General features: G+C 42.7%; 1 protein-coding gene across 1 annotated transcript in view; it reads left to right on the plus strand.

Moving 5' to 3' along the window:
• Positions 1–12,609, plus strand: part of LOC148136415 (putative G protein-coupled receptor 139) — a 29,892-nt gene extending 17,283 nt beyond the window's left edge. The window contains exon 2 of the mRNA XM_087983275.1: positions 10,832–12,609. Coding sequence (XP_087839401.1) covers positions 10,832–11,739 — 908 coding nt within the window. The 3' untranslated portion in view covers positions 11,740–12,609. The remainder of the gene's footprint in view (positions 1–10,831) is intronic.
• The last annotated feature ends 457 nt before the right edge of the window (positions 12,610–13,066 follow it).

Here is a 13,066-nt window from a genome sequence, read left to right on the forward strand (position 1 = left end):
AACACGATGATCATCGGACAAGCTAAGAAAATGACAACCAGAGAATTTATAGAAGCATGGCAATCATCCTCGGACTCCATCAACAAACACATAGACTGACACCCAATGTACCAGCCCCTACAACCAGCACCCGGCAGCAGCAGGAACGGTAACAAGTCTATTGCAAAAGACACCGTACAGCAGCGCCTCAAGGGAGGCGCCAAAGCACTGAAGATGTCTGTTATACAGGGGACACAACGTCTACAAATTAACTTCCCAGCTCGGAGAACATACTGCTACTGCACCGGGTAAACCCAAACCCCCCTCCCCCTCCCCCACCCCCGCCATCCCAGCCCGCTAAGTTAAACCTCCAACATGATAATGACTTAACCCGCGCTGTAATCTGTTAAAATTCGAGAGGCAAAGAGTTGTTCCCAAAATTCGCTATTTAAAGTCCAAAAGTTCAAAGAACTTTATTCTTTAAGTCTAAGATAAAATAAAGAACACTGGTCCAATAAATCCCCTGATTTAGATTTACCAAAAAATTCAAATTTCAAAACCAACCACTGTCGAATCTTCTCTTTGTATTTTCCTCTGTCTTCTTTTCTTCTTCTTAGAGATTTCTGTTTCACAGGTCATTGGCAGGTAAAGGCATCTTGAAGAGAGCTATTCTCGGGGCAGTCTGCATGTGTTGGTGGCTTGGCAGATCTTCCCCAACTGTACTTTTTTTTAATGTTTATACCCAAAGAACCGGATCGTTTCATTAGTCTTAATATTGTCAAAAAGCAAATTCAATATTAATTGGAGTTCTGTATCTTGGGGCATGATTTAAACTGATTGGCCAAATTTGATTTTTTTTTATCTCATAGCAACCCAGGTACCGCTAGCTGCTGGATGAAATGCTACATTGTAAATTCTCCAGCACTCTGTGTGCTTGCGAAGTCATTCAACTTTCTTAAAGGTACACCTTTATAATAATACCCACAACTATGACAATTGGCACCCAAGCTCCAAATTTTCATGGACAACTTGATTCACCTTGTTTGTCAAGTTAAATAACTTTGGTAAATAATTCAAACACGATTTATCCTTCATAAAACCTTGCTCAACGCTGTTGGATTGTGGTTTAACTTTGCAAATGTCCTGCTATTAATTCATTGACAACAGATTCTAACAATTTGCTTTCATCACAATAGTTTGCTCAGAAAGATTTATTCCCTCGTGAACAGGGTTAATCTAAGTTCTCCCCTTTCTATGACATCTACGTCTCCTTTCAATTCCTGTATAGTGCACATAAAACATTAAAAAGACCTGCTCCAATTGCTGTGTAAATCGCATTAGTGACTGAGTAAACTCATTCTGTTCCTGGTTGACAAACTTGATGGGCTGAACATCGTCCTGATGATGCCACAATGGGATCTCGATGGGCTGAACGTCGTCCTGATGATGCCATAATGGGATCTCGATGGCTGAATGTCGTCCTGATGATGCCACAATGGGATCTCGATGGGCTGAACGTCGTCCTGATGATGCCACAATGGGATCTCGATGGGCTGAACGTCGTCCTGATGATGCCACAATGGGATCTCGATGGGCTGAATGTCATCCTGATGATGCCACAATGGGATCTCGATGGGCTGAATGTCGTCCTGATGATGCCACAATGGGATCTCGATGGTCTGAATTTATTGCTCGTGTTCTTGAATAAGAAGGTCAAGATCTGCTTGTCCTCCTTCTTTTGTTGTTGAACAGTTTGAGTGGCTGAACGGCCTCTTTATAATTCCTCGAAAATAACTGCGTCCCTGAAATGGGATTGAGGGAGAGATTAGTCCTCTTCAATTTGCATGCAAGAGACACGTTGATGAATTACCTGCTGCTTCACCGTAAAAGTGTCAAATTGATTCTTCTCCGATTCTAGTTCCCGTACATCAGGCATGAATGGTCTCCTCTTATTCCAGTGTAGCGATCTCTATCGCTTTTCCAGTTTGGGCGTTACAGAGTTTTGGAGGCTGAATCGGCCCATCCTGCTGTTGTGTAACAGGATACAGGTGCGGCATGGCTTACTCGGGGTGCAGTGATATAGGCTCGAAAGGCTATTTGACTTCCTATAACTATATATCAGGCTCCAGGAGCTAAGTCACATCGCCCTGTCTGGTGTGACAGGATTTAAAGCCTGAATATACAGGCTCGAGAAGTGGATCAGACTCCTCCACTTTCATTGTATTTGGCTTCTGTTGTTGGCACCTGTCGGTTTTCACCGTAAAAATAAGATCATCTTTCATTATTATAAACTCCAATGAGTATTCAATCAAAATGATCATCCCTTCCTGGAAGTTAACTGATCCATTGCAGGAATCAGTTGAGTGAACTGAGCTGCATCCAATTTAACCATATGCTTTCTTCAGCGAAGAGACTAAATTTGTACACACTACCCCGGATGTGAAGGCTAATGCTGGGAAAATTAGATTTCATGAGCGTATATGAGATGGTTTGCTTCAACAATATGTTCAGCACTGATATGGAAATCAGGCTATTTTGGAATTGCTGTTGTGTGATCAGAATACATAATTTAAAACCTCGCTAAAAAGGAGTTTTTGAGAACAGTGATCATAATATATCGGATTTGAATGCAAAACGATTTTTTGTAATTTTTTTTTAAATTACGGTTATAAATCTCGGTTATGCAAGCCTTGAAATTATGAGGGGCAAGTTGGATTGAGTGCGTTGGAAACCTACATGAAATAGTTTTGATGGAAAACAGGCAATGCCTTGTATTTATAATAACACTGTAAGGTATTAATACAGATATACCCCTCCAAGGTTCAAACAGGAAAAGGGAAAAGTGACTCGGTGATGATTCACAAAACAAGTTAAAGATTGTGCTCGATCAAAACAAGTGCCTTAGAAAAATGCCAGATATTGTGGTAAGCGATGGATACTTAGACCCAGCTAAGGAAAGCGAAGAAAATGATAAGGAAATCGAAACGAGAACTTGAAAGCAAACTGATAAGACAAATCAAGACTGCTGAACAAATTCAATCGATATTTGAAAGGAAAATAATAGAAAAGTCAAATATCCAACAGTGAATGTGGGGACAGGGTAATTTATTGTCGAGACCAGAGAAATGTCAGGCAAATTAAACAGCTATTTTATGTTCGTCGTCAGGATTGTTTGAGCAGAAAAGTCAGACGGGACAGGATTGAAGGATGGAGCAGCTTAATTCTGTTCCAATTTATTATGTTTTAAAGTTCTGTTATTGGAAAGTAACTGGTTATTTTCCTGGATGTTGTGTTGTGCAAAGTGGCATTCAGGGAGAGCAGAAGATTTGGATGAGCCACCCTTCGGAGAGGTATGAGGGGTGTAGTCACAGTGAATCTGGGTCTGGAACATGACCCACAACTGGAGCAGAAGTTGCAGAGCGGGGAAGTCTGGAAACAGGGATTGGGGTGGGGAGAGTGTTACTTCCCAACCCAGCCTGGATTTTGCAAGTATATTTTCCTAAACTATACCTAACCATTGAAGTGCTGTCGATCTCAAAGGGCTGAATGGGACATCAGAGCAGAGGATTCAGGGGCACGAATGGTCCATTCAAACCTTTGACACTACCCAACAGTAAGTAAGATCATGGCTCATCTCATTCTGGTCCCAGCAGCACATTTCCGTCAATATCCCATTATGCCTGATACACTTACCTATCAAACATCAAACAAAGTCCGCCTTGCCGAAGGGGGAGATGATGGCTAAGTGGAATTATCACTGGACGGTTAACCCAGAAATCCAGATAATGTTCTGAAAACTCGGGTGTGAATCTCGCCGTGGCAGATGGTGGAATTTGAAGCCAATAAATATCTTAAATTAAAGAGCCTCACGATGACTGTGAATCCATTGTTGATTGTCAAGTAAAACTCATCTGGTTCATTAATGTTCTTTCAGGGAGAAAACTTCCCTCCTTATACGATCTGGCCTCTATATGACCCCGACCCACAACAATGTGGTTGACTCTTAACTGCCTTCTGGGCAATTAGAAATGGGTAATAAGTGCTGCATGTGTAGTGATTCTCTTATTCGGTGAATGAATAAAGGACACAAAATATAATTTAAAGATCCAGGAATCACAAACTTCTGGGAAAGGAATTTCACACTTTGTGAATTTCTCCTCATCCTTATTCTGACCGAGATTGGATGGTTCACGGTTTAATTTTTTTTTTTGCCCCACTCCTCCACTGGTCACAACGTGCTTTAAATGCAACCAGGTCGGTAATATGGCCAATGTGTTTGGTCTCAGACTGGGTCAGGTTCAGTGATAGGAACAAGTCAGGCAAATTTCTTTCGGAGTCCGGAGTAACTGGTTTATTCCTGAATTAATGTCCCAATTCAAAGGGGTAAAGCCTAATAACAACAACTTTGGACTAGACAGACACACATCGACTATCTATCTGATCCACTTTTCTCACGATCTTGTATTATGCAATACGATCGCTTATTAATCCAGGTGTCACCTATTAAAACTACATAATATGAGTCCTTCGCCCCATGAATAAGTGGAACATCTCTGAAGGGCGTCCAATGCAGTTACATTCTTTCTCAGGTAAGCAGATGAATACATCTTCAAAACAGTCCTCTGGGGGTGTTCTCAGTCAGACTAAGTACAGCTGTATCATCACATCCATCCTACGAAGTTGATTGAAAGTACAGAAAGCGGGCACATTTCATGTCTTTTGTTTTCACATAAAATCACTTCCTATTTATTGTAAACATGAGGTTTATTTTCTTTTCTGAGGGTGTTGTGAGTGTTTGGAACTCTCGTCCCCCGAGACCATGGAGACTGAAACATTGAATATGTTTGAGGCACAGATGCATGAAAAATAAGAAAGTCAAGGATTATTGGGCAGAGGGAAGGTGTGTGCAGTGTGGGGAAAACATCTTTGAATACCCAGAAATACAATGGAAAACGAAATGATAATGGAGAACAATACTAACGGTGGTAGAAAAAAAGTCACTACCATCTCAGAGGACCACGAGGAAGAGACCACTTTTGCTACTTAAACCTAAGGGTCACCACATCTCGGAAGAGGGATGCGGTTGAGAAAGGGAGACCTTAGTGGTTACTTCTGTCAGTTGAGCGATTGGCTTCCCTCTGCACCAAAACGAGCCAGCCAGCCAACTAAATGGGAAACTATGAAACTGCAATCGACAGAAATAGTCAAAGACAAAATAGAGTAAAATCTTTGATAACAATGAAGAAGGTGCAAGTCAGATAACTTTCAAGATAATGGCTGAGGATGAGATAAGTTTCAAGATGCTGAATTTCACCGAATGTAGTAACGCAAGGCAAGTGAAATATTCAAAATAACTAATTGTGATCGGATGTTGATAACCATTAGTTTTATATTTTTGAATCGCCTATATAAAATGCCCATACAATTACGCAAGAGCATAAATTTGATGTAGCATATTGTTTGCAGACTCTGTCCTCATGGGAAATGTCTCCTGATCACATACTTGAGGAAAACCAATCTCAAAAGTATCTGAGGATTGTCTGGTCAGTGACAGGTACACAAGTGGTTTAATGACTGAAAGTTCCTGTAACGTGGAGCTCAGGACATAAGCAAATCTGCACCGACTTTATTGAAAGTTGGAGAAGGTTTGACAGATTCACTGGCCTCGTGACGAAGTTTATTCGTATTTTATTTATGACAAAATACAACTTGGCTCATTCCCCTTACGTTACAGACAAAACAAAACTGTACATGCTGGAATCCAAAGTAGACTGGCATGAGCTGAAAATGTGTTGCTGGAAAAGCGCAGCAGGTCAGGCAGCATCCAAGGAGCAGGAGAATCGACGTTTCGGGCATAAGCCCTTCTTCAGGAATGGCATGAGGTCAACTTTAAAAGGCCGTAATGCACCTCAACAAGGCCAGTCCATGCACAGCTTCCCTGTACAATTCCAAATATTGAGCACGCACGTGGCATTTTGGGGAAATTGCTGTCCTACCGGTTTGCAGGTATGGATGGAATTCCTCCTAGGTGGCGAGGTGCACAAGCAGAACATCCTCTTGCCCAGGAACAGTAGTTGAGGTCGTGTCACCAGACAATGCCAGCCAGCTCTGAAGTTGCCACTCAGGTTAGAGCTTTGTCACCCATCAGGAGGAATGCTCAGAGGAGACCATTGCCCTTCTCCACTCAGTTACCGCACCGGGGAGACCCAGTGAGATTCTCACTATTCCTGCTGAGAAGAACAAAAAAAGTGGCAGCGAGATATCCTCGGTGTGGGGATGGACCTAATGATAGAGCTTGACAAATCTGTTATTAATCTCACCATAGCCAACATCGATCAGATTACACACAAAAAAAAGTTTGACTGGAGCTTCGAAACAGCAAGGAAAAGTCAATGTTAGCGGGAGTGGTATAGCGAAGTCAGAACTACAGGACAATTTTTTTGCCTGTAAAAACAAGAAATTAGGTGAGGGAGTGCAGATTTTGCCAGTGAAATTCAGCGGGTCTGGCGGCATCTTCAACAAGAAAGCACAGGAACACTTCAAATCTGGTACTTATTCAGAAGAAGATCTTTTGTTTCAGATCTGCAGTATCTCCAACCCATTGTTTTACATTAGACAGGCAAGTATTTGCGTACTGCAATATTAGTTGATTGATTTGTACAGGAGGGAAAGGGATGAGGGCAGAACTGCAGGCGATGGGTCAGTCACAGCTTAAAGACCTGTTTGATACAGTTTGCGGGTGGGTGCGGGAGACTGTAGAAATCTTGGGTGAGGGAAAAGGAGATCATGTCGGAGTTACCCACTGGAATTCGCGATCATCTGAATATATGTGATGGAAATAGAGAAACTGGAAGAATGCAGTCACTCTCAACTGTTCGTGTGTTCAGCCACACAGGGAAGTCCAAACTGAAGGCTTGAAAAGAACCAAAATAAAATTGCAGCTATAGACTGTCGTCTCGTTTAAAGCTGGTTTTGAAGATATACTCAGGAGAAGATCAATGGAGGTACAGGAAGAAGGCAGGAGAATGATGCTTAAAAAAACATCTCAGCCATGATCGAATGACGAAATAGCCTTGCTGAATTCATCTCTAGCATCTTAAGTTATTTAAAGTGACAATATTAGCAAGTTTTGACAAGATTTGTAGCTCAGGTTGAGATTTTGGATGTAGGTTTTCTCACTGAGCTGCAAGGTTCTTTTCCAGACGTTTCGTTACCCGACTAGGTAACATCTTCAGTGGGCCTTAAGCGAAGCAAGGCTGCAAATTCCTGCTTTCTATTTATATGTTTAGGTTTCTTTTGGATTGATGTCATTTCCTGTGGTAATGTTATTTCCTGCAGTGAAGTCACTTCCTGTTCCTTTTCTCAGGGGGTGGTAGATGGGGTCTAACTCGATGTGTTTGTTGATAGAGTTCCGGTTTGAATGCCATGCTTCTAGGAATTCTCGTGTGTGTCTTTGTTTGGCTTGTCCTAGGATGCATGTGTTGTCCCAGTTGAAGTGGTGTCCTTCATCATCTGTATGTGAGGATACCAGTGAGAGAGGGTCATGTCTTTTTGTGGCTAATTGGGGTTCATGTATCCTGGTAGCTATTTTTCGGCCTGTTTGCCAAACGTAGTGTCCGCTACAATCCTCGCACTGTATTTTTTGGATGGCAGTAGTTTTGCTCATTGTTTGTACAGGATCTTTCAAGCTCATCAGCTGCTGTTTTAGTGTATTGGAGGGTTTGTGGACAACCATGATGCCCAGGGATCTGAGTAATCTGGCAGTCATCTCCAAGATGTCTTTGATGTAGGGGAGAGTGGCTAGGGTTTTTGGATGTGTTTTGTCTGCTAGTTTGGTTTTGTTGCTGAGAAATCGGGGTGGACTGTGTTCATTGGGTACCCATTCTTTTTGAATACATGGTATAGGTGATTTTTCTCTGCTCTGCATCGTTCTTTGTGCAGCAGTGTGTGTTGGCTCGTTGAAATAATGGTCTGATGCAGTTCTGATGACAGATATTTATGCAAATCGTTCACTAAGCTGAGCCAAACTTTATTCTCATTTGAAAGGAAGACCTTACTGAGAAGATTAACCTCTTGTGGTTCACAAAGGTGATCAAGGAAAACTTCCAATCACAAACTGAAGCTAACAAAGTGATGAGACAACGAGGGAATGCATACGTGTTTTGCAGGAGGCATCTTCAATATTTTAAAGAGACAATCTAATTTAAAGAGTGTTATGTGCATTTCGATCTCACTTGCCAGACGATGATGGAAGCAGAAATATTTAGATACCTTTGAGGGACAGAAAAATAAATTAATGAATAACAGTGAAGTCAATGTTTATCCAGGAGTCAGTGGGAATGCGCAGCACAGGACGCAATCAGATTAACCATAATCAGACTTTACAGTTGAGGAGGATTGAAGGGCCGAATGGTCAATTGATACAACTCAATCGTTATGTTCCTGTGATTGCAACAAAAAGTCTCCGCTTAGAGTCACAGAGTCATAGAGATGTACAGCACGGAAACAGACCCTTCGGTCCAACCCGTCCATGCCGACCAGACATCCCAGCCCAATCTAGTACCACCTGCCAGAAACCAGCCCATATCCCTCCAAACCCTTCCTATTCATATACCCATCCAAATGCCTCTTAAATGTTGCAATTGTACCAGCCTCCACCACTTCCTCTGGCAGCTCATTCCATACACGTACCACCCTCTGCCTGAAAAAGTTGTCCCTTATGTCCATTTTATATCTTTCCCCTCTAACCCTAAGCCTATGCCCTCTAGTTCTGGACTCACCGACCCCAGGGAAAAGACTTTGCCCTATTTATCCTATCCATGTCCGTCATAATTTTGTCAACCTCTATAAGGTCACCCCTCAGCCTCCGACGCTCAGGGAAAACAGTTATAGCCTGTTCAGCCTCTCCCTGTAGCTCAGATCCTCCAATCCTGGCAACATCCTTGTAAATCTTTTCTAAACCTTTTCAAGTTTCACAACATCTTTGTGATAGGAAGGAGACCAGAATTGCACGCAATATTCCAACAGTGGTCTAACCAATGTCCTGTACAGCCGCAACATGACCTCCCACCCCTGTACTCTGTACTCAATATTCTGACCAATAAAGGAAAGCATACCAAACGCCTTCTTCACTATCCTATCTACCTGCGATTCCACTTTCAAGGATCTATGGACCTGCACTCCAAGGTCTCTTTGTTCAGCAACACTCCCTAGGATCTTACCATTGAGTGTATAAGTCCTGCTAAGATTTGCTTTCCCAAAATGCAGCACCTCGCATTTATCTGAATTAAACTCCATCTGCCATTCTCAGCCCATTGGCCCATCTGGTCCAGATCCTGTTGTAATCTGAGGTAACCCTCTTCGATGTCCACTACACCTCCAATTTTGTTGTCATCTGCAAACTTACTAACTGTACCTCTTATGCTCGCATCCAAATCATTTATGTAAATGACAAAAAGTAGAGGGCCCAGCACTGAACCTTGTGGCACTCCACTGGTCACATGCCTCCAGTCTGAAAAACAATCATCCACCACCACCCTCTGTCTTCTACCTTTGAGCCAGTTCTGTATCCAAATGGCTAGTTCTCCCTGTATTCCATGAGATCTAACCTTGCTAATCAGTCTCCCATGGGGAACCTTGTCGAACGCCTTACCGAAGTCCATAGAGATCACATCTACTGCTCTGCCCTCATCAATCCTCTTTGTTACTTCTTCAAAAAACTCAATCAAGTTTGTGAGACATGATTTCCCACGCACAAAGCCATGTTGACTATCCCGAATCAATCCTTGCCTTTCCAAATACATGTACATCCTGTCCCTCAGGCTTCTTGAGTCGAAAGTGTGGTGCCAGAAAAGCACAGCCAGTTAGCCATCATCCGAGGAGCAGGAGAATCGACGTTTCGAGCATAAACTGTCTATCAGGACGACTAGCTTATGCTGAAACATCGATTCTGCAACTTCTTGAATGCTGTCTGCCCGGCTGGGCTTTGCCAGGACCACACTCTCGACACTGATCTCCTATATCTGCAATTTTCACGTTTTGCCTCTTTGTTCTTCATGTGACATTTTCCTGATCCTGGGTGATGATTAGACAGGGTTGTGTAAGTGCTTTTGACTCGGAAAGTTATGATGGATGGAAGATCGTTTGTCTGTAGACATTTGTGTCTCTATCACATCCGAACAGTGACATTATCCAGAACATTTTGTAACCGAGACTGCCCATAACATTCTATAATCGACATTCTCTTTAACATTCTGTGTCCGACATTCTATACAACATTCTATAACTGACATTACTTCTGAACAGCCGGGCATCCGTTAATTGCATAAAAGATAAGATCCCGAGGGAAGAGAGCCCATTCCAGGCAGAAGGAGAGACTGTTTCGAAGTCTCCTCAGGTAGTTAAGGAGGTGAATACGTTTTCCCTCCATTTACATTTATTCATGGTAGAGGATCAACAACAATTTGGACTAAAAGACAGAAATTGGCAACCGCCAGTTGTCCTCAACGTACTGGGTGAAAATTCTTCAGGGGGGTAATGTTTTCAATCTGCATATTAGGAAAAGTAAAGAGTGACCTGTGCCTGCTTTCGAGTCATCGGGTGTGCGAGATCTTTCTAGAAATTATCTGTTCGTATGGATGTGCCTCTCTGTATTTGGGAAGGGAGGGTTTCTGGTGTTTTAGATCACATTTTTGTAAGTAATTCAAACATCCTAATTTGTTACTTCAGCTCTCATTATTTCAACAAATCTCTGAATACTACAACTACTTAGAAAATCTCACAATGTCCCCAATCAAACTGGTAACTTTGTCTCCAGGCTGATGAATAATTTGTTTCTCTTCCTTCCTCACAGTTAACGTAGTGACGGTCTACGTCCTTCTTTACAAAGATTGTGGATTGTCTCCATGTGTCAGCCGCTACCTGGTGTCCATGGCAGTTGCGGATCTACTGGTCGTTATCCTCGACCTGATATTGAGACACATTCCCATCGTTTATGAGGAACAGTTCTATTTCCTGAGACACATCTGTGTGTGTAATGTCCACGCTGTCCTGCTTTATGCAGCCACTGACTGTTCTGTCTGGTTCACCGTCACTTTCACCTTTGATCGATTTGTGGCCATTTGTTGCCAAAACCTGAAAAGTACATATTGCAGTGAGAAAACGGTGGCTGTGGTTCTGGGAACAGTGACTGTGCTTAGCTGTTTAAAGAACATTTTCTGGTATTTTATGCTCAGCTGCGTGTATGGCTTTTCCAATGCTCCCTGGTTTTGTGATGTAACAATTGTTGTTCGTTACTCTGTTGTCTGGACATCAATCGAGTTCCTCCACCACATTTTAACTCCAGCTCTCCCATTTCTCCTGATTCTGCTGTTCAATGTTTTCACCGTCAGGCACATTTTAGTGACCAGCAAAGCCCGCAGGAGATTATGGGCTCACACCAATGCGGATGTTCAGTGTGACACAGAAATGCAAAATCGAAAAAAATCCATAATTTTACTGTTTGTGATCTCAGCCAATTTCATCCTGTTATGGTCAACGATAATGCTTTACTCTATATCGTACCGGATGTGGTGGGTTGGGTATGAGTCTGTGTATATAGATCCGTTTGTGCGGGAATTGGGCTTCATGCTGCAGCTCCTGGGTTGCTGCACAAACACCGCGATTTATGCCGTGACCCAGACTAAGTTCAGGCACCAGCTGAAGAATGTGCTGAAATATCCCTTCACCCAAATTTATCAATCAATCAATTTCACCCATTAATCAATCCGTCCAGAATTTTCTCATTTCAGTTCAAGGTTTCAGCAATAAGATGTGCCACACAGCAGAGTTTAACTATATTTTATTTGTCTTGGTGTGAACAAAGGCAAACTTGGCAAGAGACTTGGCCACATTCCCCTCCCCATCACTGAGGACCAGGATTTGGGGCTGAATCCGCCTCGCTCCAACCCAGCTTCTTCACAAATACACAAAAAGTATATATTTATCTTTGCTGCTTGGCACCTTGGTTCTCCTGCTGGTTTTAGTTCGCCTGGTCCTTGTTTTCAACGCTCAGTCATTAACTCCAGTCTGGCCTCAGCAGAATTCAACTCTCTCCCTTGCTCCCACTCCCTCCGTACCTCCCTCCGACTCTCACAATATCCCCTGTCGTTTCTCCTCCTCCTTTTGTCTCACACTCTTTTTGCAGCCCCCCTCTGCATCATTCTCCTTTTCTCTCTCCCTCCATGTGGCCCTGTCACACACTTCCCTTCACATTCATCATAAAATTCCATTGCTCAGGCAACAGAGTGTGGACGGGATCACAGGTCGTTGAAAGGGGAAGACATTGGGCATGGTGTGGAGCATATGGAAAATCGTGTGTTCAACTACTGCAAACCCAAAGTTTAGACTTCAAGGTCCTATTACAATACGCTCACGTGTGAATGCTCTTGACATGAAGAGAATCGGTTTGAAGCAGATAAGAAGTATGAGAGAAAGCGACTGTTGCCTATGTCTTGTGGTTCAGGTGTGGGAAAGTGTTTGAAAAAAATAGTGTTGTATGTCGGGGAAAGATATCGTGGAATAGACTAACAGAAGGTACTCACCGTTACCTGCAGCATCTGGAGGATCAAGTGAAAACATATCAATATAGTGCATGAGAAAAGCTACAGCGGCAGAGTTCTCATCAGGCAGCCATGTAGTGTCCACGTAAGAACAAATAAAGAAAGATATTTGAAAAGATCACGGACTTATTCATTATTTCTTAGGAATGCTAAATCCTGGCGTCGTCAATAGGATCAAAAAGATGAATGCTGGAACACAAAAGGCTCCCTACATCTGATCGGCGCACAGAGGTAAGGGCACATCTTGATTTTAAAGGTGCTTGGATGATAGTCAAAGTTTAGACCCACTTCAACCAACGCGATCCAGACCATGCCCGTGGTCTCCTACTTGAGCCCATGTCATTTGGAAGTCTGCACTTGGCAGAAAGAGAGTGCAATCTCTGGCCTACGGCTCATTGAGTCTCATCAGCCCTCAGTCCAACTAATAATCCATAAACAATCTTTCAAGCAATTTTGAAATTCTGAGAGTGGTATACAACTCGAGTCCC

The sequence above is a fragment of the Chiloscyllium plagiosum genome, unplaced genomic scaffold, assembly GCF_037043375.1.
Source record: "Chiloscyllium plagiosum isolate Xiang-an unplaced genomic scaffold, Cpla_swu_hap1 HiC_scaffold_45, whole genome shotgun sequence".
NCBI lineage: Eukaryota > Metazoa > Chordata > Chondrichthyes > Orectolobiformes > Hemiscylliidae > Chiloscyllium > Chiloscyllium plagiosum.